A 27,248-nucleotide genomic window follows, 5' to 3' on the forward strand; every position below is an offset into this window, starting at 1 on the left:
GAGACACACTCAAGCGAGCTGAGCCCTGAGCTGCCAGCCGAGCATTTCCTGTTTCTGACAGGCACAGCACAGTGAAGTTTCAGCTGCGTGTTACAGGCTCATATTTTATCAAGTGGAGCACACACACACACGCACACACTGAGAGAGAGGCACATGCACTGAGCGCCCAGGACAGGAAAGCCTGCTATCACTTTTCGGATACAGAGACGCACAGAGGATGTTCTGAGCGGGCCTGTCTGTCGCGAAATAGGACCTTGTGCTAAGTGTCCCGCTGACCCCAGGAGGAGAGAGGCACGAGCAGGCCATCGTCTCTGGTGTAAACGTTTGCTGTAGGTGCTCGCCACTGGAGTGGTATGGTTCTGTCCTACACAGGGTCACATGGAGCCTCGTCTACAGTGATGCCGCACGAGAATCCGGTGCGTCAGGACATGCAGTTTTACTACGTGGTGAGTTGACATGATTAGATGATATTACAGCAGTGTGCTGCTGCCATCGTGAAGGTACTTTGTCCCTTCGTCTTCACTCAGGAAGACTACATGAAGTCTGATTTTAGTAGTAGTATACAAGTAGGCAGAATTTTGGTGCTTGAAAATAATGAAAAATGAAAAATAATGAAATGTTACTTTTTCCATTCAAAACTATACCATGCATTAATCACCATCTCTGACGTGATGATAAATGATATGCTACTTTTTGGAATTTAATCATCTATATAATGCATTAATTATAGCATTAATTAACTGCTTTACTGCATTTCAGGAGCAGCTGTGAAATAGTAAGCATTCCATTGTGTTGGACTTAAAGCAACGCAAAGTTGTTGCCTCAAAAAACAGACGATGTTATGTTAGTACTTCTTCAGTTGGTTTGGAAATTATGATGTGTAGACACATTAACCTCATAGAGTTTATAGTGGCACGTGTCTCATTGTGTAGTAACTGCTGCGGTGCTGTTCACGGGACCATTTGATCAGTAGCGCTCTGATGCTTGAGGTTGGGCAGGGGGGCAGAAGCAGCTCTTATTTACGATTAGACGCTACGCGCGGTCTTTAACCGAGTCATTTCCAAACGTGCTATAAAATGTGTTTCTTCCTAGCACTGAACTTTGGCACCTGCCATGATTTCAGATAATGACAGTGTGGATAGACTTTATAATCCTTGATAATGGTGCTGAAAACTCTTTTTTTAGTCAGTTTCATGAGAGTTAATGAGAAAGCACGGAGCTATGTATATATCTAAAAATTGCATATTAATTAGAGAGTAACAGGGCATAGTCTGCACATTTACAGAGAGGCTTTCAGTAGCCACCCTAATGTTTTTGATCAGCCTCCAAAGACATAAAAGCAACAAACAAATCATAAATATACATAAACAACAACAAATGCAGTCAATAAACAACAAACAAATATTAATGTAAAATTAAAATAATGAATAAAACAATCACCAGTACAGCGTGGAGAAGCTTTTTTTTCCCAAGCATCTGGTTCTGAGTATGTTGCTCAACTTTGGATGATGTGCATTATAATGAAAACCATATGTGGCAGGGCGAAACAAGTCTCCTCACTGTCCTCCATCATCTATATGGTGTCTGTTGAGTAGCAATAATGCCTCATTGTACATTGTCATATGTAAAGTCGATGTGATTTTAGTCCAATATAATTAATCTTGCGTTGAGTCCTTTCCTTTTTATAGGACAATCTATTGTGAACTTTCAGCACAGCATATGTGAAGGTTGAAAAGCACTTGCAATCTGTCAGGACCCCTCAGTGGAAACAAGCTACAGAAATAGAAGCTTTGGCTTGAATTGCTTATGCTTTAGGCCTATATATTAGTGTCTGTGTCTAAACAAGGAATAGACCTTTGCTTTAATTTACCACATGAATAATGCAAAGTCTAGATATGTGGATGGCGGTATGCTGCACTTCTCTTTCTCCCCACGTTGAGTGTTTTATGAGAGTGTTTCACATCGCAACCCTCCTGGAACACAAGTGGAAATCACACAAGGGCCTTAACTATGAATCTATTTGCAGACAAAATCGTAAATTATTTGCTGACAATAAAATAACACTGGAAAACTTGACAAAAATGTGGTACTGGAGAAGTCAAGTGAAGTGGAGCAGGGGGAGGCATCACTCCATCTGTTTGCTGTGGCCCAGACCATCTGGACACATTTCTTTTTTTCGCTGGCAATGAGACCACATTCACTGCTGCAGGACCAACATCTGAATGCATGCTTAGTGTGACTTGGGATATCACCTCACTGCCTTCTATGTCTTCACAGGTTAATATGTTGCTCATTGCTTTGAGTGACAACAGCATATTCAAGATCCATTTTCTAACTAAAGGGAGAGAGAGGGTTGTGCATCAGTAGTTCATGATATGGAGCTGGCACCATATATTCACTGGAGGACTATTACTCCTTCAAAAATGACATTTGGTATATTGTGTTATATACTACTGTATATGGCATATATACAAGCCTGGTTCTGAATAGTTCCTTTCTATCTTCAGAGACATTCTCAGGTATTAGTGATGGACCTCTATCACTTAAGACCTCCATGATCTAAATCGGCTGTAGCTTGAAGGTGCCGGATGAGGTTTATAAAAAAGGAGAATGTGGCTTATGGGAGGATTCACAATTATTTGGATGTCACACAGATGCCAGAATGTTCTTATCTGTAGAAGCTGTCCCAAAAACTACTCCAACACATGAAAAGATTGAGATTTACTGTTTATTCTTCCTTTTTTATTGAAGGCTTATAGGTTTGAAAAATGTCTTGAGACATTTTGTACCATAGAGGCAAGAGATATGATGATCAGCACCTAAGGACTCCAAGAAAATGACCCTATAGACGGATGAGAGCGAGACAGATAGAGCAGAAGTCATAGCACCAGGGAGAAAGGGCAAACCTATACAAGAATATAAGACACATTTTTGCCTTGGTGACCTTTGAAGGTACTCACATTTCAACATGTTTTCATGGAAAAGTTTGAACCATTAGTGGACTGGCATGTCTAGTCACTTGACTGAAGAGTAGTAATAATAATAAATGTCACAAGCTAAGATTCACATATAACCTGCAACATTAGCCTTATCCTGTACCCTTTTACTGTTCTGTCAGTTATATGGAATTATTGCCTACAGATGTTGCATTCTAAGTGAGCTAATGATCTACACAGTGGCTTTGAGCAACATGACATTGATCTACAGGGGTCGTTGAAGGCTTGCCCACTCATGGACGTATGTCTGGATAGATGTGTTTGGAGTCATAGGTGTGGGGGATGATGAGGGACCATGTGTGTCAGAGCAGACTAGGACGAGGCTGTGGTCCTAGGAATGTCCTGTTTAGAAAGCCCATCATCCTCAATGCATGTTTTCCTAAATGGCTTTTCCTCTCTATGACCTTTGGGGATTTTCGAAAGAACAGAGTGAAGATAAAATGAAAGAGAGGAAAAACAAAGACAAAAATGGGCTAGTTTAGCAGAGGGGAAAAGAGGAAGGAACTTTAACTCCTTTCAAGCGATTGTTGCTTACAGCTTGACAGCCAACTTACCTGTGTAGGTAGACCCATAACTTTTAACTAAGATTTTTATGGTTGTTTCAGTTCAGTAAGAATTTTGCTCATGTGAATGAGTTACTGTGGAGATCATTCCAAAGTCCTATTGTGTAAAACCTATCATCATGAGCGATAGTTATACATTCATCAATGTTTTTTGTTTTACAAAAGTGGTAACTAGTAAGAGACTCTTCACAAATGTGAAGCTCTTCCCTTTGAGCCTACTATATATTCAGTGTCCATGTTTTGTTTCACAGAGATAGGCCTCAGCTTAGATAAACCTTAGCTTATAGTGCGACTAGAAATTTGTGGCATCCACTTCACCCTTTAATATAATAGTATAATAGAGTAGAACAGAAGTAGGAACCTCTCTTCCTGGAATGTCAAAGGCCTTGGTTCTAAACCTACTGAAACTCACATACTTCAGCTAAGTAGATAGCTTGACTCTGGGTCTCATTCAAATGTGAGACACTAATTTCAGAGTAATCAGAGTGATGTGATAGATCATTAGATCATTTAGGATCAGAGCCGATCTCTGAATCCAGAACTGGTTTTCAACAAGCCCAGTTTCTCTCAGTCTGAAGACTGTGCCAAGGAACTCCGATGCAGTCAAGATTATACTGAGTTATTATCAGCACATCCCTACTGATTAATTCACCAATCAGCCTCTTGGTAGGCCCTTGTTTATTGTGGGATCATTTGGAAGAGTTTGTTTAATACAGAAAACCTCTTTCACCATTCCAAAGGTTCTAAAAGTCCTTACATCCCTGCCAGCTACTGAAAGACCTTTTTGATTCAGATAATTTGGTTCGAAATAGCAGTTCTTCCCCTCTCCTAATGTTTATTTGACAAAGAATAAGTTCCTCTGCTAATATTCAGCCAATATTACTACATATTACTACATTTGAGAGCTAGGTAATATGATAATGAGGACTTCTTTAGAACATATGAAAGTATGGGCTGCAATGTTCGTAGATTAGAGCAAGACAAGATTTTAAATGCACCTCCATTCAAAAGGTCATTCATGCTTTACCTTTTAAAATATACTTTAAATTTTTTGTCCCTCTTTTTTGCTTGTTGCAGGCTGTACATCAGCCTATGCCACAACCCATCTGAATCATCTTTGACGGCTTCTCTCAGTCATGTATTTTGTTTAAACTTTGCTGTTTAGTCTGCTATTGGTGTTTGCTCCTATAACTTAGTCAGTTGGACTGAGTGGTAGTGGGGTGTGTTGAGATACCTTGAACCTTCTCCGTAAATAAGCTCTGTGTGCAGCGCTGACTGTTTTGTGGGACAGCGGCAGGAGTTCCAGCGGCAGTAAACTGTAGAGCTGTGTGCTTTTGGCTCATTATCCTCCGCATCGTCCACCTCCCTGCAGTCCTTCTGCAAGACCGTGCCAGGTTTGCTGCTACTGCTCATCACCTCCTCACCTCAGCACGGCTAGCCAGCATGCTGTCTAAGCCGGTGGTGCTGTTCGCACTGTTTTGCACTGGGGGTTTGTCAGAGTGGTTTATCTTAACTGCTGCAATGGGTGGACATGTTTCACCTCTTCTCTACTGGCAGGATTAACACATTAATGTCATATCGCTTTTTATAGTCTTCTTAGTAAGATATAAAATAACACAACAATTTAAAAAATGTTTCTTAAATAACATGTAGTTTTTAAGTAAATGTACAAATTGTGTTTTCTGCTTTGTTGTTCTTAAATGTTGTCAAATTGCAAATTGTTCCTTTATTTTAATTTACTCTTTAATACAGATGATAAGTTGTGGGTCTGGGGTAGATGGTGACTTGTTTTTTGGTCAGTTGCCCACATCAGCCTGAAGAGGTCAGTATAGTACCTGGACGTTCAGGGGCGATTTGCCTTCCAGTGGATCTGAAGGCTTTGTGTTGGTGTACATGCTGCCCTTACTAACTTATGAACAAGCTTTCATTTACCATTTTTTTATAAGCACAAAATGATTATGGTTCAAATTAGGCCAAGAAGGGTAGGCCAATAGAGAACTGGTTCTGCACCAGTGTGGTGGAAGCGCCTGTCTGCAGTATGAAAGCACAGTGAGAGGCTGACATATAGGTTTACTCCTGCTAATCTATTCCAGGCCCGGTGACTTTGCTCATGCCATCAGAAGCTTCTATTGACTCAGAGATGTATGAATCCCCAGAGATAAGACTCCTCTCCCTCGCTGGTACATACCATTAATCTACACCTTATTGCTGCATAAAAGTTATGTTGTTGCACATTTGCCAGAGGCCCATATGAAGCACTTCTGTGGAATGGCCTTGCTGTGGAATGATCTGGTCTGATGCAAGACAGCAGGAGGTCCAGCATTACACAGAGAAGTGTGTCTGTTATCTATACCAGCTTTAGTGGCTTCTCAGTGAGACAGAATCAGGAAGTGCCACCGGATGTTCAGTGGAGTACATGAAGCTTTTACATGAAACTCTGAAATGCGTTTAGGCTAATAATAATAAACATTTGCTTAAACATTAAATCCTTAAGCTAAATATCTATAATAGTTTTATAGTTTTTGTTTTGTAAAACTTTTGTCAAAGTTTATACAGTGCTTTTTACAAAAGCTGTTGTCACAAAGAAGCTTTAAACATGTTCAAGCCCCCAGTGAACAAGCTAAGGTTGACATTGGCAAGGAAAAAACTCTCTAGAGTATGAGTATCAAACCTTGAGAGGAACCAAGACTGAAGTGGGGATCATCCTCCTCTGGCCAACAACAGACACTATAAACAATAAAGAGTGGAATAAGTAGAGAGAGAGAGAGAGAGCGAGAGAGAGCGAGAGCGAGAGAGAGAGAGAGAGAGAGAGAGAGAGAGAGAGAGAGAGCAAGAGAGAGAGAGAGAGAGAGAGCGAGAGAGAGAGAGAGCGAGAGAGAGAGCGAGAGAGTGAGAGAGAGAGCGAGAGAGAGAGAGAGAGAGAGAGAGAGAGAGAGAGAGAGAGAGAGAGAGAGAGAGAGAGATAATTATATTAAAAGTAAAGAAATAAACAATCAATGTCTATTCTATTTTCTAGAAATCCTAGTCTGGTCTCTTGGTGTGTGCATGTCCGAAACCCATCCCGCACGAGAAGTCCATCAAGGGCAACGAATAAGTAGTTGGCTGTGCTGGAGTTGTGGTGGGCCTCAGCAGGGAGGACATCAGGGGGTGGTGGGAGGAGCCATAGCAGCTGAGTCGGGTTGAGGCTCAGTAACGAGATGGCATCAGGGGTAGGTGTACCTCAGCAGAAAGATTATTAGGCATGTCCAGGTACGAGGTTGTGTAAATTAGGGAACTATAATGTGCAAAGATGGACTCCGGCAGATCCAGCTATGGCAGCACAGCTAAATGGATAGAGCAAAAAAGGAAACACAGGCATGAAGGCACCCTGGAACATCAGAACTCCACCGATCTCAGTCAACAAACTTGACAAAACATAACATCATAACATTCTAGTTTACCATAACTCTCAATGCCCATAGACCCCCCAGATTAACACCTTCACCTAAGGTGGGAAGTATTTAATAAAATGCCTCACTGTACAGTTTTCAGCCTAGGCTTAAATATTGAGACTGTTCGAGTCTTGAACATTTACAGGAAGGTTATTCCATAGTGTGGGAGCTTTATAGGAAAAGGCTCTGCCCCCTGCAGTAGATTTACTTATTCTTGGTACTAGTAAAGAGCCTGCACCTTTTGATCTAGGAAGACGTGGTGGGTTGTAATGCACTAGGAAGTTCGCTAAGCTACTGTGGGGCAAGACCGTTCTGTGGTTTGTAGGTCATTAGAGGTATTTTATAATCAATACGAAATTTTACTGGGAGCTAATGTAACATAGCTAAGACAGGAGTAATGAGATCAAATTTTATATTTCTAGGTAGAACTCTGGCTGCTGCCTTTTGAACAAGCTGGAGTTTATTTAAGCACCAGATAGTAAGGCATTACAGTAGTCCAATCTTGATGCGATAAATGCATGGACTAGCTTTTAAACATCATGTGAAGAGTGTATATTCCTAATCTTAGCCATGTTCCTTAGTTGGAGAAAGGCGGTCCTAGATATATTATTTACATGAGCATCGAATGAGCGACTAAGATCCATAATATGCCAAGATCTTTAACTAATAAAGAGGATGTGATTGGGAGAACATTGAGGCTCATTAAGTAATTAGAGAGCAGGGTCCTAGCCGTCTGTGGACCTAATAGTAGCACCTCTGTTTTGTCAAGATTAAGTGAGCGAAAGTTCACATCCAGTGTCTGATGTCCTTTATGCATTTGTCAATAATACTATGATGATATATGTCCTCTGGTTTGGCTGAGACATATAGCTGAGTATCATCAGAGTAGCAGTGGAAACTAGCAGTGTTTACGTATAATATCACCTATAGGTAGCATATATAAAGAAAATAGCAGAGGCCGTAGAAAAGATCCTCGTTGGACACCATAGCTAACCTTGCATTCTGGAAAGTCTCCATTTATGTTAACAAACTGGTAGCAATTGGCTAAATAAGATTTAAACCAGGAAAGGGTTCCCCTAATTCAAACAACATTTTGAAGTCTATGTAGTAAAATTTTGTTATCTATGGTGTCAAATGCTACACTCAGACCAAGTAATATAAGCAAAGAAACTTAACACCTGTCAGAAGCCAACAACAGGTCATAAATTACTTTAATCAGTGCTGTGTCTGTACTATGATGAGGCCTAAACCCTGACTGAAAGACGTCATGTATCTGGTTCTGATTCAGGTATGAGCTTAGCTGCTGAGCTACAGCTTTTTCAGTATGCAATTTATCATTCCTTTTTTAAAGTGTTCTTTCCACATGGATGTTTAACATAGTTTACACTATGAGCTTGAACATAGAATCGTACTGATGAACTGGGTCCCCAAAATGTTATAAGATTTAGCACTGCACTGACTGATGTATTCAACACAACATGCAATACTGCATGTCTGATCCAAATAGTCCATGCTAGGCACTCTATGATGGGTTGTCTACTAGTAGTATTTTATCTTGTTTCTGTGTAATAAACAAGGACGATTTTAATGCTATCCAAACATTTGTGTCTTTGGACTCTGTTTCACAAGGATCGTCTATCCATATTTAAGTATGTTGAAGGATTAGAGTTACACACTCACCAGATACTACTCCCTTATGGCCACAACAGGATATGGGGAACCTGGATGTGGGGTCAAAGGCCAAACACATGAAGCTGAGTAGTACGTCTTCCTTTTTATAGTCAGATATAAACACTCAGCCGTTCATGGAAAAGTCACCTTTTCTGTTTTGTGTTATGGTTGATCCTGTGATGTAATAGGCTGACATGGTGCTTTCATTAAAACCTTTAATATAATGAATGACAAAGACTTCAAAGGGTTTAACTGCTAAAATAGGTTTGGCTTGACTGTGAATAAATGAGCCCACTGTGAGTAAAGCAGTACACTAAAAGCAAGGTGGTGCATGGACAACAATCATCATAATAATAATAAGTTTCATTTATATAGCGCCTTTCACAGGCTCAGGGTCCCCATCCCAGCTCCGTGGGCAGTCCTGTAGATGTCAGCATTTCCTCCCCGTGATGAGGCTGTCCTTGCAGGCGGGATGCTTTCAATACACCCTCTCTGTGAGTAGGTCTCAGCTTTGCCTGAAAACCCGCCTCTCTGACACAGATAAACGAGCCTGTGGGCATCTCAGGCCTGCAGGTGCTCCACACACAGCGCATATCTGCCTCACCACACCCCCTCCTGGCAGCTTCTTGCTTCCTGGGCATTATTAGTACGTTAGTGCTAAAGACTGGAACTATTTCAACATATATCCAGCTCCTTCAAAGTACCACCAATGTTTGTTAAGTCACACACACACATAGCAGTAAGAATCCTGTTACTTGCTCCATGACCAAGTACACTTCATGGTGCATGTGATGGAAACAGTGCTGACTGTCAGTGGAAAAGTCAGAAATGGAAGGCCCTTTTAATTCTTGCGTCCAGAGTGTGTGCGCGTGTTGACAGCATATTTCCACCCATATCTTTACAGGAAGCCTGCTCTGAAACTTTCTAGCAGTGGTTCTCTCTCACTCTTGCAGTGCCGCTTGTCATTTAGTTTAGCTTACTGCTCTTTCTCCCCCATATAAAATGTGGCTTTGCTTTAAACCAGCACTGACGTGTTACTGTAAACAGAGTCAGTTATGCGAGACTGGCAAGAGACTGCAGTCTGCAGCGGTGGCCTCAGCACTAGCGATCACCGTGTTGGGAGATGGCGTGTGCAGAGAGCAGAGATGGGAAGAGCTGAGTGAAGGAGCCTTGCGAGGTTGTCATCACCAGGCATCCTGTCACGTAGTGCACAAACAAACCAGGCTTCCTAAAAAGTTCTCCTCGAGGCTGCACTAACCCTCTCTCCTCCACCCCTCCCCTTCTATCACCTCCTCCCCTGCGCTCCTAGCCTCGTCTCCTCCCCCTCTGCTCCAGCATGCTCTGATTGTTTACTTAGAATTTGCTCTTGGCTGCCCTGTGGCCCCACGCTGATTTACTTGAAGAGGCAGCAGATGAAGAGAGCAGACCTCCCCCCCCCCACTCTCCCTCTCTCTCTCTCTCTCTCTCTCTCTCTCTCTCACTCTTTTTCTTGCTCTCTCTTCCCACCTCTTCCTCACTGCCTCTGTGGATTGTCATCCCTCAGTACCCCATTTCTGCTGGTTCTACCTGGCTGGGACGTGAGCACTGGCTGAAGAACTTTCTGGATTGTTCTCCCCCTGTGTTTCTGCCTCACTTTGAGGGTTTATCAAACACATCACCTGGCTCTTAACCCGCAGGTACTGTGAACCATAACATGCATGTGCGTTTGTGAGTGTGAGAGAATTTGGGTCATAAGTGGACACATGGTAGTGTCTGAGTAATGTGAGCACATGAGCACCTGTGTGTGTCCATGTACTGTGCAATGTGTATGTAATGTGAATGTGTATGTGTGCACATATGTGTACTGAGTTTAAGTGTGTTTGTGTTTTGTTGCTGTTTATTGTGGTTTATGTATGTAGACCTTCCTCTACACTACTGTTCCTCTACATTTGTTTGCTGGGATTTCCTGTTGCTGCGACACTTTTAATGTGTGATGTCCCGCTACATATGACATGTTTCTATTCGTGCATGTGACTGAGAGAAAGACGTAAAAAGAAAGGAAAACATTTATAAGTTCACATTTGCGAAGTTATGATTCATTTATTAAACTCCCATCCATTTGTTTGGTTTATCAAATTAAAATGGCTTATTTAACAGGTGCAAGAGCGTAACATCCTTCACAATTCAACAAGTGACTTCACTGTATCAGTGGCCCTTTAGTTGCCAGTCCTGTCCTCCACCAAGCGCCCAATGCCTCTTCATGAAAGAATCCATTGTGCTTCTGCTACACCCAAATATCCTTAAATTCCGACTGCATCCCTCGCCTCTCTATCCATCAGATGCCTGTACGCCTTCACTTACTGTGTATCTAAACTATATTACTTTCAAAATTGTGATGAGTGTCTCACTCCTTAAAGTTTTTGGACTTGCTCTGGTGGTGTATTTATCGTAATGAATACCAACCAGTGGATAAGGATGATACTGTCAGAGGAATTCAGCAAGTGGCCTGAGTAGATCCCTTGTCCCAGCCTGAAAGCTTCTTCTAATGCTGAGTTCATCCAGGGATTGTATTCACCACTGCCCCCCTCCAGGCTGCTGATCCACAGCCATGTGTCGAACCTGAATCAGTAAGACCTCTAATCTGAGATCCGTCAATTATGCATTGATAAATAGGATCATACAGGCACAGTCGGTTCATCGGTACAGGGACTGTGAGAAACCTTATATGTGCTTAGCGTCTTCCTTCACTATTTCAGCATTTGCTGCATTTAAGATGTGCTCAGAGCAAGTGTGAACAATATCTGTTCCTCTGTGGTCAGCACAGAGGAACCAGTGCTTGTGCATGAGTTTGTGTCCACAGTGGAACCATTCCTCTGTGGACACAAACTCATGCACAAGCACTGGTTGCAATCGCAAAGAATTGGTTGTTAACATTTATTTTTAAATCTGCATATGTTTTTTTTAATCTATGCGCTTTAGCATTCGTTAGGTCCCTCATTTCCCAGACTGGTCTGAATGGTTTAGCTGCCAGTTTAATCCTGGTGATTTTACTGTACACCTGCTAATCAAGTCCTAGTCCTGCTGACCTGATAAGAGGGAATTTCTGAAGAACAGAGGCTGTAAAATCTGTGTGCCGGCTTAGCTCAGCTCGGCTGGGCTCAGCTCAACTGGGTTCAGCTCGGCTCACCTGGCTCCGTGGTAGTGACAGCACCACAGAGCTTAAGTCATTTAACCACCATAAGGTTATGACCCCAGGGCTGAAAAATGTGTACCATGCTCGTTGATCTCGAAGTCCACCAGAGACAAACAGGATCTCGTGAACAATGCGATATCTTAAAGAGCTTTAGCATATGTTGATATGAGCGATTAGTTTTTTGGCCGTGTGTGGGGTGTGCTTGTGGTGGAAACACACGGCTGGAGTGAACACTATGTCCCATGGCAGTTTCCAGTATCCTCTTCCCCTCAAAGTGCCCTGCTGGGCGTCAGTGTGCGGAAGGCGCTTGAGAACAGTGGGAGGCTGAGATGCGCTCAGCTAGTCTGACATCCAAAACCTTAAGCAGAACTTTCACAGTCTTGTACATACACACCAGATATGTGCTGGTGGAGTAGTTTTTAATAGTATTTTAAGTACATCATTATATTGTTTTTTTTTTTCCCTCTTTCCTGACTTTCTGGGGCAAAGTTAGAGAGAGAGAGAGAGAGAGAGAAAGAGAGAGTAAGACCTCTATAGAAACAGCCTGGATGGAAACTACTTCACTACTATAACAAGGGCCAATTTGGCTAATTGCTGCTTTGATTACTAAGCCAAGACACACAACATTACTCAGTGTGGATGACATACAATTATCAAATAGATTGCAGCTAATACTGAAAGGCTACTGAGGGCCTAAAACATATGCTTCTATATAACCTTAAGTACCCTGATTCTATAATCGTGATTAATGGTTCATATTGATGGAGCCTTTTGATAATTTTAATAGACCTTCTGTTGTGTGTGTAATCTGTTTGAGTAGAACAAGAGTTTATGAATAATGTGGATTTGTGTTGTTATAGTGAGATCCATCCCAACTGAACTTAATCATTATCATTCTCACAGATTGCAGAATGCTGCAGAGAGAAAAAAATGTTGAACTTTAAAGTGTACCCTAAGCTGCTCAGCAGGTGGTGTATGACAATGACCGTAACGGAAGCGACCCCAGAGTCGAGAGCGGGAAACGGACGTGCCGTGCTCCAAATTTAGTGGACCAAACTCAGCAGTTTCGGCCTCGGGGCACATCCTATTTGTCATAGTCAAACTGACGCCAGTGACAGAAAGGAAACCTACTGTGAATAGAGTAGTGGTTTGTGCATTTATGGTAGTGACTGCTGGGTGGCTCTCTGATGGCACCTATCTAACCACAGCTATTGCAACAGAACCTGTTAAAGGGTTTTGCCAAACATTATCAATTCAGCCTTTGTTAAAGAGAAGATGAGGATATGTGAGTCATCCTTGCCATTTCATTATCATTTCAATCTCCATCCGAGTTACAGCAGTATGCTCTGTAGGGCTGGGGTAATACTGCAGACAGTGATCCTGTTGGATTGTTTCCCATTTTCCAAAATTCCTTTATGGGAAGCCTGGATTTTATGAATCACCAGTTAAAACCAAACCTAAGCTGTCTCTTAGTCAACCTCAAAAAACAAAACAAAAGGAGAGAGATAATAGCAAACATTCAGGAGATAAAACAATACCAAAGACATGGTCAAATAAGGATATAGCAATTTAAGTTTATCATTAAAATAAATGTCCCAGCAGATAAGGGCCTTTTTCCAAAACCTTTTCGTCCAAGCTCATACAACATGACTAATGTACGGGATGCTTACCTCTGGGTCGCCCACTCAGGGTCACAGCCTCTGCGTCACCCCCATGTTAATGATTCTTTGCACTTCTGTCTGCCAAGTGTTAGCCCCTGACCTCCCCTCCACCCTCTGGAGAGCATCAAAGTGGACCACAGGAGAAGGAGCATGAAGCCAAGGGCTAGGGGCCAGGGGCCAGGGGCTAGGGGCCAGTGGCTAGGGACCAGGGGCTAGGGACCAGGGGCTAGGGACCAGTGGCTAGGGACCAGGGGCTAGGGGCCAGTGGCTAGGGACCAGGGGCTAGGGACCAGGGGCTAGGGACCAGTGGCTAGGGACCAGGGGCTAGGGACCAGGGGCTAGGGACCAGGGGCTAGGGACCAGGGGCTAGGGGCCAGGGGCCTCCGATCTGAGCTACTAGCAAGCTGCCACCCCTTTCCTTCATCTTTCTCCGTTTCTCAACAGAAATAAAAATCAGAGCAGGTTTACAGCCAGTAATGGTGCCTGACACGCGGTGTAAATCCTTAAAGAGTCTATTTTAATTTGCAACATGTGGTTTGAGTAATGAACTGCACTCTGCCCTGCATGGAGCACTTCAGTTCCTGAGTAGCGATGGCATCGCTCTGCAGTTTTTATACTCCCATCACCCAGTGTAACTTCTAGGTTTCCTTCCCTTCCTACATAAAAGGTATACAAAAGCTAAGACTCATGGGAACCTTAATGAACAGCTGGTGGTGACGGGAAGCAGATGACAGTACTCCTTTGTTTGGGTAAGCATGCCACCTACTCAGAGCTATAGAAAAGCCTTCGTTGTAGACGTCACATGACTGCACACAGGATGCCCACTGCCAGAAGGGATTGTGTGTGGCTTCTGCATGTCCACTTGACTTATGTTTATCTAAGACTGTCCTGAAGGCACTAAAAGCAGCTGCATGGTGACTGAATGAAATTGTGAATGTGGGAGGATTAACGTTTTCCTAACATTTTAGCATTCTTTTTTTTTTCGCTCGATGATCTGCGTCCTCAAAATGGACTGTGGAACTCAAACAAAGCCCAGTTTGGGTTGTGCAGACATTCCATTCTCTTCTATGGAAAAGAACATGTGGGACTGTCTAGACTGGACATTTTAGGTGCAGCTTTTCATCACTCCTGGACATGGGATTTCACCAGGATTTAAAGTTGGCTGGTCTGAAATGAAGCCTTCTTCTTTGCTCATTTGTACATTTGATGGTTGGGTTTAGAGTGAGAGCCATTATGGCAAATATCACACAACAGCATACAGTAATAATACCTTTGTGCAACTACTGCATAACTTCACATAATAATTCATGATACCATGGCCCATGGCTCTAATTAATGAAAGAAAATGAAGTGTGTGTGCATGTGAAGATTTTGTGCCTGTCTTCAGTATCTTTCAACTTCCTGATTTTACCAACACTCTCTCTCTCTCTCTCTCTCTCTCTCTCTCTCTCTTACTCTCTCTCTCTCTCTCTCTCTCTCGCTCTCTCTCTCTCTCTCTCTCTCTCTCTCTCTCTCTCTCTCTCTCTCTCTCTCTCTCTCTCTCTCTCTCTCTCTCTCTCTCTCAGGGTGAGCACACTTGGACCACCATGTTTGGGCAGAATGTGAAGCTCCAGCCAGTGCCCATCCAAAGCCTGTCGGAGCTGGAGCGAGCGCGTCTGCAGGAAGTGGTCCTCTATCACCTGGGGACGAGAGACCTGGACTTCAAGATCAGCATTCCGAGGGGTATGCCAACGACAAGCCTCTGACGTCTCCTACTTCACCACACCACAGAAGGGGCCTCTTTAAGAGAGATTTAGGCTTCCATTTTAAGGGCAATTAACTTCCAACCTCTCCTTAAATGCACTCCAGTCTTAATAAACTACGGTACAGTCATATTGTGTCGTAATTACTGGAGGTTCACCAAGATGATAACTAACTGGAACTTGTTGAAAGCACAGTAAACTCACGTAAACAGTAACAGTAAACAGATCACAGTAGTTCCTGTGTGTGTGTGTGTGTGTGTGTGTGTGTGTGTGTGTGTGTGTGTGTGTGTGTGTGTGTGTGTGTGTGTGTGTTTGTGTGTGAGTGAGAAAGCGAGAGAGTGAATATGAGAAAGATGCAGAGAAAAGGGATTTGACTATATAGGAGGAGCCATACATGGTTATGTAAATGTGGAGCAAGGCACCTCCCAGGCTGTGCCATCAAAGCAGACATTCTAGGCTCATGCTCGTATCGGAACTGAACATGTTGGGAAGTGCCAAGCTGAGCTCCACAATACAAGGAGCATTTAATTCTGTGGCGTTTTAGCCCATCGTCAGGGAGCAGGTTTAACCCTGCACTCCTGCTGACCCATAAGGAAAAGCCAGTGAGCTTTGTGGGAATATTTACGCTTTTATGCTTTCTTCCCCAAAGAGGAATTGCTCAGAATCTCCGCCGTGGCTCCAACAGCCACCTCTGAGGAAACTGACATGAGCCATAGATATTTTGAGTTGAGAGTTACCCCATGTCCTTATCCAACCTAAACTAAACTTACTGGAGTGTTCACAAGGGATCTCATTTGAAAGCCTGTCATAACTGTTGTATTTGTCTTTGTTTCTTTTGATCGGTTCCCTGGCAGTGTTGCCTAGGACATTTTGAAAAGTGTTTATTGTAGTTTTATTTGCTTTCCTTGTCTATAGCTGTGTGATTGGTCTGCATGCTGGTTCTCTCTTTTCCATGCATTGGCTTGGCTGGGAGTGGAGGTTTTCTAAACCACCCCCCCATTCCCAAGCGCTGATGGGAGATTAGCTCATGATGCCTTGGAGTGTGGGGAGGGGGAAGGGCCATTCGCTGTGGAAATAAATTCTCATTTCCTGTAGTCATGAGAATATGACCCCACCTAAATCTTCTTCACATGATGCCTAATGCCCCACTGTGGTGTCATAGCCTCTCTCTCTCCCTCTTTCTCACTCTCTCTCTCTCTCTAGCTTTCTCTCTCTCCCTTTCAGATAGACACATCCCTCCAGTAGCCCTCTGGCATCTGGATATTGCCTAAACCCCACTCTCGGGAACAAATCTCTCATCCCGCATTTGAACTTATTTCAAAAACCAACACAGTTATTTTGGCCAGTCTGCAGGGACAGGAATGCCCTGAAAACAAATGAGGCAGCACATTCTCAGGACATATGTAAGATCACATACATATGACCAATACCGGCCAAAGGGGAAGCACATAGCCAGTGTGAACGTACACAGCCTACATGGCCACAGGCGCTGAGGAGTCTGGGACCAGAGCAAAACTGGAGAGAGAGTTTAATAAACAGAGACTTGCTCCCTTGCTGTTCTCCCTTGGGTTGTATAGACAATAAAAAGCAGCCTTGCAGCTGCCTCTGTGGAACCACGTTTGTGCTCAGTGGCTTATTTTTAGTGCTCTCCAGTTGAGGAACAAATGTTCTTTCTCAAGCAATATTTATGGCTAACGGAGACAATTACATTTAGCCAGGAAGTGGTTTTATTTAGTTAATTTTGCCCTAAACACAGTTTGGGGATTTTAGTCTTCTCACTAATGCTGAAATGTCCAGTTTTATAAATGTAATAAATGTGATAATAATACCTTAGACTGCCTTCTTTCTTTTACTGAGATTAAATAGTAGGTAAACAGAATATCTCTAGAGCTGTGTCTCCTAAACTTTTGATGTGTCACTGAAATTTCAGAAAGCTGGACAGGCTTTCCAGTAATGCCAGTGTGTTTTTGACTGAGTTTGTTTTTGACCATCATATTTAATGCTTTTTGAATCTCACATGAATCTCTTCAGTGACTACCCAAAATACAATTTTCTGATGGTGAAGTGTGTTACTGGGGATGGTTTCCACAACACATCTCTTCTCTCTTTCCTATCTAGAGACTCGCAAGATGAGGAAATCACTAAGAAGAAAGTTTGATTCCTTTTCCAAGGAAAAGAAGGAGAGAGGTAAGGGAGGATTCCCTTTTGCCTTTTCATGCTGGATCTTCTGATCTCTAATTCATATAGAAATTTTCTAAACCTTTTTGTGTGTGAGTAGGACTGAAGATAAAACATTTAATTCTGCTTTCATTTGACCTACTTCTGGTTTTGAAATGATTCTGACTCAGTCTGTTAGTTTCATACTCCCTAATGTAAGACTTTGACATGCATCTGAAACAGAGCTTTACCACAGGCCACCATGCATTGTTCAAAAGTGTGCCAGTGTACCAGGCATTCCATCTTTACCTTGCCACTTCTATAAAATCTCTACTGTGTTTTTAAAACTAGAAACAAATGGTACTTATATGGAGCTTTAAATCTAAACCAGATGCTAAGTAATCTTTCTTGAAAACAGGGACCGTCCTCTTTTCACTAAAGTCACTAGTCCTTTGCTCTGCCTCTCTTTCTCTACACCTCTGAATGGTGTGATTTAGAGGTTGTTAGAAGGCTGTTCCTGCCTGGGGTCCTCTGACCCTGGAGCTGTGGGTGTGGCCAGCTTCTAGCAAATCTCCTCTAGGCCTTTAAGATGCATTAGCGCCAAGCAGCACATGTCGAGTTGTGGCATTGTGTTCTGCACCACTGTGGGTTTTTACTGGCTGCAGCCGGTGATGCCTTGTGCTGTGGACATGGCCGTGCTGCACAGCCTATATACTGTAGTTTCCTGGTACAGAGATTTTGTCCATTTTACTGATGCAAATGGGATGCAAATTATGTTTATAGGTTAAGACAGAATACAGTTTAGTGGGGAGATGGGAGGAGCCTAATCGGACGGTTGGAAGGATGCATGGATGGAGGTGGTGTGACGGAATGAGTCTAAAAACAGGAGCTAATCCCACTATTCTTACAGATTATTGGCAGGCCAGTAGGGCAGACTAGCCTGAAGGGCCAAGTAAACACAACACAAGATTAGAAAGACAGGAAGGAAAAGAGATGGGGAGGGCGAGAAGGGGGGGGGGGGTTAGCGGCGCAGGGGAGTAGAGAGAACAGGCGTGCTCCAGGGGGCATTCATGCTACAATAGACCTCACTTCCTACTCTGGTCAGGTCCTACTGATCTTTCAGGGGTGTGTCCTCAGAGCGGGTTTCAGTGAAGCCACATCCTGCCCATAAACAGTTTACTATACCTCATTAATTTGATGAAATTCTTTGACAGAATTTGTATACATATTTTTATATGATTTTATTTATTTCCTTACTGCTATACTACTTGGAGCATGCAGAAAGACCTGGATTAAAGCACTTAACTCTTAATTTTCCTTTAAGAGTCTTACCTACAGGTCCCTGTGAGGGACACACAGTTAAGTGCTGATGCAGGACTCCATCAGAATAATGGTTGTTTTCCTGACATAGGGCCAATGTAAAAGGTGACTCATGACATCATGATGACTGGGCTGCCAGATTTGGAAGCAGGGAATGGTCACCGGGGCGAAAGTTGGGCGTATGAAATGTGAATGTTTTGAACCTATTACCCTACCCTCTCCCTTTCTGAATCTCACCTGAATTCGTAAGAAGGTCACAGAAGTCAAATAGTAAAATCTTTATAGTAGAATTCTCAAATGGTCTCTCAAATATATTGTCTGCTTTTCACAAACTCTGCATATTCACTTGCGCTCCATGCAGTGCATTTCCCAAAGCAGTGCTTGGGTTTGAGTACTCTGTCGAAGGCAGACATGAGCATACCTTAAAAACACTGAGACAGGAGTTCAAAGGTCAATAAGGAACAAGGAGTAGAGACCAGCGTGGCTCGTGACTTCAGTAACAGTCTTTGTGGGCTGGGTGAGTGGACTGACATATGAACAAGTCATCTTTTACCTCACAGACTGATAAAGATGAAACACTTTCCTGTTTGTCTAGAAGAAAGAGCACAGAAACAATGGGCACTCCAAAGATGATGGAAAGGGAGAGCTCTGCATTCGGCTCGCCATGCCTGGCAACCTGCAGTAGATCTTCTTATGTAGTGCAACAACATGCAGGGTGTAAACAGTAGGAAATGTCTCATCTTACATGCGCACTGTGTGGATTTCAACAGGGACCTACAACCCACAGGCAAAACCTACTGGCTCTGTACCCAGTCTAAAGAGCTGGGAAACTTGGGGCCCTCTTGGGTTATTTTCTGATGTAAAAATCCACTACATTCATATGTTTATTCCAACTTTACATTTACTCTCGTCACCTTCAGCCTGGGCTCACACATCACCTGTCATCACAAAGCGAGCAGGTGGCAGGACAAAGTCTCTAACATAGTCATGCTGATATGGCATAGTGAAGCATAATGTCTACCTTTCCTACCCCCAGAAAGAGCCCCCAAGGCATTCGGGATCCCTCTGTCACAGGTGATCGCTAACGACCGGGCGCACAAGCAGCGGCAGGACGCTGTGAAAGAGAGCCGGAGGGACTGCCTGGAGCTGGAGGCAAGCGTGATGCGCTTCCGTGCAGAGAAGCGGCAGCAGACCAGCAGCGTGGCTGCCTCTCACAGAAGACCCTCCTCGCCACCACTGGAGAGCCACAGCAAGCCCATGTCTGCAGGCTTCATGGACAGAAGCTCCCGCAACCACAGACGGGTAAGAGGCTCGACGGGTGCTGCGCGGGCTTGTCAGCGGCTCGTTAAGGGCTTCTTAATCAGCTGACGGGTTTAATCGGGTGTATTGTAGTGGGGCAAATTGATTGATTCCCCGTTCTCCATCTTAGAGGACCACAGCAGCTGTGTGGATTAGGGAATTTGATGTTTGAACACTTCTGATTCTGATTGGTAATTCAGGATTCATTTAGTGGCTGTGTGGGGGAAGAGGCTCTGGAGGCCTGTGAGAGCAGAACACCGACCCACAACATGCAGCCTGCAACGTGCAATGCACGAGTCTGGTACAAAATAAGGGAGTAAAACGAGCACTTTCACACCAGCACAGATCATCTCACAATACTTTCATTCCCTGGGGAACTAATGACCTGAACATGACGCTTTCACAATATACAGGGGGTCATTAGGCCTCATACCATCTGGCAAGAGACTAAAAACAAAATACACAGTCTGCAAATTAAACTGCAAACGAGTGCAGGGTGGCCATGTTTGTATTTGTTTAGGACCAGATCTATGTGCCTGGGTGAAAGCGTGTGGTAATCTGTGTATGCGAGCAGTTATACATGTGTGATTGTATTTGCATTAGGTGTTATGGGTGGTAGTGTTGTTTATGGTATTGCTGTTGGTCCAAAATGGACTGGGCATAGGCTGCTAGGGGCTGGGGTTTTTCCCTTGGTTGGGTTTGCTTTATTAAGCCTGGACATGATTATTTCAAGCAGGAGTGAGCCACATTCTTCCCGTCCATTGCACTAGAAAGCTAACCTGAAATATAACTCAAACAGAAATTGAAAGATCTTTAGAAATATGCCTCTGGGGGCTGGTGAAGCTGGATTTTCTAATAAATCGAGTGTTTGAAGAGATAAAGTAAAGTCCAAGGAGATAATGTAGGATCCAGATAAGTGCAAGAAGATCATGTTCAACTAGACACTCTTAGGTTTATATTAATTATATAGCATATTTGCATTTGTAGTATAAGAGCAAAAACATGGTTAAAGATTCTTGCTCAAGAAGCTGACCTACGCAGAGCATCGTTCTTTAGTGAACAAATAATGTTATGATATGTTAGACAGATTCAATTAAACTGCGTTAACCAGCCTAATTGCCACAATGGAGTGTATAAATATTACATTAGTAGTGCTAAACGATTAAGCCTAGTTTTCTTGACAGAAATAACATTTGTCAGTGGACCACCCTCCATGAGAGTGTGATCTGGTCTGAAACTTGGTCTGATATCTCTCTGCGTGCTGCGTGTTTGTTATATTTATGGGCGATAGAATCATAAAACTTCACACTTGCCGAGTTGCAAAACGGTGCCATGATGGTAAGAGAAACAGCAGTTTGTCCCAGGTGGTGTTGTGTGGCTGTAACAGCTCAGGTTACAGTGCTCCACGCCCCGCTGGGTGGTAGTGGACATCGCCTCTCTCCAGGGGGCCGAATCACCCCGCCCGAACCTATCCTGTACACCAGCGCGGGGCAGACAAAGGAGCGTAGCTGTCATGAGGCACTGGAGGGCTTGCGGGCAGCTGAAGAGCGCTCCCAAAGATGTGTTTACATTCTGGCCTGTGAACTTTTGTGTCTACAGCCCTCATAGTAATTGCATGCTGATGTATTTTCCATTGCATTTTCACTCAGCTAGCCACTTATGTGGTGAGAGCGTTGTGTCCTAGTGGAAAACGAAGGGGGAACTCTGATGCGTGAACTCCCGAGGAAGCTCCCTCACAGGACTAAGCAGGAGTCTAACGAAACCTTTGTGATTTTGGCGATCTGTGTTTTTAGTTTATAATAATAATCAAGGAAGTGAAAAAATTAAGTTAGTGGTACTTTTCTATCTCACACATCTCTCTCTCTGTAGGGAGGGCTGTCGGTTGACTCCATCTCAGACCTGGTGGAGAGTCAGTCTCGGCTACTGGAGGCCCTGCAGCTCTCCCACCCAAACGAGCTGGACATGAAGAAGGCGTCAGCAGCTGGTCGCACGCAGGCCAAGCTGAGCCTGAACCCCATCTACTGCCAGGTGCCACGGGTTATGGAGCGCTGCTGTCAGCACATCCACACCTACGGTGAGCTGGCCGCCGCGCTCACGAGACGAGGAGACCGCTCACCGTCTGCTCACCTCGTTAACCCCTTACAGACTGTAGCGTTTCCATTCTCTCACCTATGCACTTTTACTTATTAGGTTCAGGTTTAGGTACTACAAGCTAAAGGCATACTTTATGTGAACACAAGTTCTATATTGCATTGTCATGTACGTTATAATTGTTGCATGTTAATGGTCATCATGTCTGCCAAAACACCAGCTATTAGTTTACGTGCTGTTGTAGAGAAGATGCACAGGTCCACACATTAAGACATACTGGGTTAGGTGAAATGTGATGGACTTATATTTGTTCACATCATTCCATATATGATGAAAACACACATGTGATGTGCCAAACACACCTACTTTTTACCAACTAAGGATCACATCCAGCTGGCTCAGTGCTAATCCACCTGAACGTAGGCAGAATGGAGCAATAGCTGAACATTAGATGAACATTGAGTGGGGCTCTTCTCATCAGCAGACTGAGTGGGGCTCATATCTGCCTTTCATCTACAGGGCTGCAGACAGTGGGCATTTTCCGTGTAGGCAGCTCCAAGAAGCGAGTTCGCCAGGTAAGCGTGCGCTCACACTGCACTCTAGTGTTAGTTAGTGTTAGTGCGACAAAACGCTTCCTCTTCCTTGTTCGACCCAGTGGTCCACCCTACAGCCTCTCCACAGACTTCTTGGCAGACTTGTACATTAACATATACAGTATTTGGCTGATTCTCTTGTCCAGAGTGACTAGCAGACGTGTTTTTGTAGCCTCTGTAGTCAAATCCATATCCTCGTGTGACAACAGACAGGTTAGTGTTAAGAACAGTCAGGCTAAAGCCTGGCTAGAGTGGTAAAGAAGACAGGAAAAGTTTTTAATTGCATATTTAAGTGTTTAGTGACTCAGTGAAGATGTGACTTAATTCTTCAGCCTTCAGTGTTCATTTGAAGACAGCTAATATCTCACCTGTGCCAACAGCCATTGTTAGTTCATTCCACCACCTGGGTGCCAGGACTAAGAAGTGTCTTAATGTGTATTGTATAAATGATTTTGATTTGTATTACAGTTTGCATTTGGCTGACCAGAGCTCGTCTGTGTGTTTGTGTGTCCAGCTTTCTGCTGTTACTGAACAGCTTTGATGTGCATGGGGGAAAACATTACTGCCTTTGATGATATTTGCTTTTAAGATCCTTTGTGAACATGTGAGAGAATAGTGCATGAAAGGCATTGCATGTATATATGTCTATGTCTGCCTCAACCTGAGGAAAGCGTGGTTGAGCCTGGATTGGATATGTGTGTGTGTGTGTGTGTGTGTGTGTGTGTGTGTGTGTGTGTGTGTGTGTGTGTGTGTGTGTGTGTGTGTGTGTGTGTGTGTTCACAGATGCGAGACGACTTTGACAGTGGGACAGACGTTATACTAGATGAAGAGCACAGTGTCCATGATGTGGCAGCCCTGCTGAAGGAGTTCCTGAGAGACATGCCTGACCCTCTACTGCCCAGAGAACTCTACCGTGCCTTTCTGCACGGCACCAGTACGAACACACATAAACACGGCCCTACTCACGTACACGCACGCACACATATCCCCACTCGAGCACCTACACTCAGAGCAGTGAGCTTGTATATAACCATGGCATGGTGTGTATGTGTTCGTGGACATGTGTTGCAGATTTGCAGGGGGACGATCAGTTTTCATACATGCAGCAGCTGTTGTACCTGCTACCTCCGTGTAACTGTGACTCCCTGTGGAGGCTTCTCAGCTTACTGCACACAGTCCAGGAGCACGCGCAGGACTCCTCGGGACCTGACCAGCAGGAGGTAGCTCCCCAGTGCCTGCCTCCGAGCTCCTCCCAGCCTGGGCCACCCTGCCCTCTGTCTGCTCTGGGAAGCACGGCCACAGACACATTATTCACCTCTGTCCAAACATCTCCACAGCAGTCGCCACAAACACAGTCTGGTTTTGTTTTTATTCTTTGCTTGTTGTGAATGTAAGGGAGCTCTTTTCGCTGTGTACCTCACAGTCTGCTCCCTGTCCAGGTCCAAGGCAATAAAATGACAGCGGCGAACCTGGCGGTGATCTTCGGTCCCAACCTGCTCCAGAAGGAGCGAGGAACAGATAAGGAGTCAAACCCCCAGGCTATGGGCATAGAGGACAGTGCTGCCATCATCTCAGTCATTCTGCTCCTCATCCAGCACTATAAACGCCTCTTCACGGTACGGGGGTGGGGGGAGGGGTACACTCTACTCACTATTATATACATAGAAAAACTGTTTGTTTAGTTACAATAAACAGGTTTGTTTAGGTACAATACACTGTGTGTGTGAAAGGGTACTATGTATGATTCACATTCTTTTCTTAAAACTACTTTCAATTAAACTGGATTGATAGAGAGCAACTGAATGGTGTAAGATGTGCAACTGGCCTGTAGACAGGATCATCTTCCTCTTGCTTACATGAGAAACATACGTCCTGCATCAGCTTCCTTCCTCTTGCATGGCTTCATGTGCTGACTGCAGGTGTCCGCAGAGCTCCAGCAGGAGGTGCTCATGAGTCTCATCCAGACAGACCCAGATGTCATAGATTACCTGCTACGCAGGAAACTAAGGTGAGTCTGACGAGCCCAGCAGAAGGAGCCCTCTCATGGCTCCTTCGTTCAGAGGTTTTCACTGGACAGTGACAATAATTGTTGAAGCTTGATAGAGGAACTTGTGGCAGGACTCATAGTGACATATTTAACGTAAGGTGAATGTTATGAATTAGTATTCCATAATCTTGATCTGTGCTTTTCTGGCCTGTGGCAGTGGCAGCAGTCTGATGGTGGAGTCTGATATGGGGGCCCGCAGGGATAAGCAGGTGTCTCTGGACTCAGTGGGTCAGTCCAGCGATGACCTGTCCCCCATAGACCCCACCTCTCCCATCTCCCCTCTGTTCGGCGACTCGGCTGGGGGAGGCAGCCTGAGCAGCGAGGTCTTCTTCAACGTCCTGGGCCTCAACACCGCAAGAAAGTGTGAGTGTCGCTGATGTCTTTGGGGTCAGAGAAGCCTCACTTCTGACTGGACGTGCTGAACTCATTCCCTGCTGCTGGCTAGGCTTGCTTGTCTTGTGTTGTCTGCTCTGCAAAATGCCACTTGCCTTGCAGTTTGTACATGTATGTATGTGTGTGTGTGTGTGTGTGTGTGTGTGTGTGTGTGTGTTTGTAGGCTCAGGCTCTTCCCAGACTCCACGCAAGTGCATAGCCCAAATGCGGCAGTTCCACTCCCATCACAACCTGTTGAGTTTTACCCAGCCCATCCAGCTCCAGGCTGAGGAGGGAGAGCTGCAGGGGTGCCGGGGGGGCTGTCTGGCGCAGGCGTGCCCCACTCACTTCAGTCTGGGCCAACAGGACGGCGGCTCCCAGCCGCAGCGCTCCAATGAAAGGAGCGGCTGGGGTCGTCAGGGCTCCAACACCTCTACTGCTTCAGAGGACAGCAAGCAAGCGAGCAACTTCTGGGACTTTTTCACTGGCAAGGTGTCAGGCTCAGAGACTATAGTATGACCGCTACATGGGTTAGTGTAGTGTGCATACAGGCTGTGGTCTGCAGCGTTAATCACCTGCTTAATAGACTCAAATACTCTCAGACACACCCTACACAACAGGATACCATTTTGTGGATATAATACTATTTCGTAATGTTAATAATGCTCATATATGGAAACCTAATTCATTGCATTGTTAAGTGTATAATCACTGCTTTAAAACATGTTAATCTGGGAGATTCTTTTAAAACAAATTACATATGACAATAGAGCTCAACAGAAATATTATTAAGTGTATAAATATGGTATAACCAGGCATTTTCTCACACACAGAGCAGCCTTTACACTGCTTATAAATTGCATTTGCTGAGAATATTTTGTAATGAAATATTGATAGCTGGTCGCTCCAAGCAACCTGACAAAGGCATTTTACTCAAGACCTTGTTACACAACTTTCTCACCTTTACACTAGCTCCATGCTCTAGAATTCATTCTAGAACCCTGGTTGCCACTCACCTGGCCTGCGCACCTGCCTTCAGGGATTAAAATCCACTGTTCTAGAGCAATATGCATACAGTTTATTGCTTTTTAGTTATAAGATTATGTTTACTGATACCCCTTGAAATATTAGGATGTAGAAACAATAGTGAAGACCAAGTAGTGTGAAAGAGTCTTAATAACCTGTAACAAATCGACGGAGGGTCCCATTTATACCAGCCATGTTATGACTCCATCAGTAAAATCATTTATATGTAAAATAGGCCTGATAATGTGTGTTCAGATTTTGACTGTAGATAATGTCTCTGGCTGTAGACAGAGACCTGTATATAAATGTAACATTTCAGAGACTGGTCTACTGGCCAAGGCAGCTGTTTGAAGTGTAGTCTTCATTATTTTCTTCCATTTAGAGATTTGTATACAACTATCAGCAGTTTCAAATAAAAGTTTATTACTTAATTTTTGTATAGCAATGTTTTAATTTAAACTGAACCACTGAGGTGCTACCTAAACTGTTACAACTATTTTCTTACAGGTGACCATGATAAGAAGAAGCCCGTCTCTTCAAAATTTCTTCGCTGACCAGTTTCATTGTGAAAAACATTAAGTGGGAAGGAATGGTAAGATGAAGGGGTTTTTGGAAGACACCGTTGATGCTGAAGCTGCAGTACACCACTGAACCATAAGGGGTTTATTTACCTAAAACCAACACTGCACTGCTTGACTAACACTCCACAAATAGGAAGGTTGTTCCCAGACTAGTATTCATTTACTAAAATCTAACTAACATTCGAGTTAGTGTGTAGACATCAACCTTCTAACATAGAGGATAGATCAAAGTATTGGAAATATCCCACCTGAATGTACCCTCTACATAAGTAGAGTACTGATTAAGCTTTGTAAATAATTATGTACATGAGATTCTATACCCACTGTATAAACCTCAAAAGATGCCATGTACTTTAGATGAAACCATTTCTATGTGAAATCATGACAACTTTGTTCATAATGAGAATATTTACAATTGCATTGACTAATTTTTTTTTAACGATTTAAGTGAAGCTTGTCAGTGTCACGACAAAGACATTAGTGGAAAACTCCCCATAAGTAGGTGGTGTTAATGCCATTTGATGCT

General features: G+C 43.8%; 1 protein-coding gene across 6 annotated transcripts; it reads left to right on the forward strand.

The window, feature by feature from the left end:
• arhgap36 (Rho GTPase activating protein 36) lies at positions 1 to 27,128 on the forward strand. 6 transcript variants are annotated; one of them, XM_027008721.3, is made up of 14 exons: positions 4 to 446; positions 9,037 to 9,155; positions 15,060 to 15,216; positions 17,355 to 17,423; positions 19,750 to 20,015; positions 21,882 to 22,086; positions 22,623 to 22,678; positions 23,480 to 23,630; positions 23,768 to 23,916; positions 24,136 to 24,312; positions 24,616 to 24,704; positions 24,901 to 25,106; positions 25,300 to 25,607; positions 26,649 to 27,128. In XM_027008721.3, exons 2-14 carry the CDS (start codon positions 9,111 to 9,113, stop codon positions 26,718 to 26,720), a joined length of 1,950 nt encoding a protein of 649 aa, XP_026864522.2. In that variant the 5' UTR covers positions 4 to 446; positions 9,037 to 9,110; the 3' UTR covers positions 26,721 to 27,128. The 6 variants fall into 6 exon arrangements, with proteins under 6 accessions (XP_026864521.2, XP_026864519.2, XP_026864522.2 ...); XM_027008722.3 differs by having other exon boundaries at positions 9,049 to 9,155; XM_027008724.3 differs by lacking the exon at positions 4 to 446 and adding an exon at positions 10,205 to 10,337 and having other exon boundaries at positions 9,073 to 9,155.
• Positions 27,129 to 27,248: the final 120 nt, after the last annotated feature.

The sequence above is a fragment of the Electrophorus electricus genome, chromosome 13, assembly GCF_041902795.1.
Source record: "Electrophorus electricus isolate QZ-2024a chromosome 13, ASM4190279v1, whole genome shotgun sequence".
NCBI classification, from domain to species: Eukaryota; Metazoa; Chordata; class Actinopteri; order Gymnotiformes; family Gymnotidae; genus Electrophorus; species Electrophorus electricus.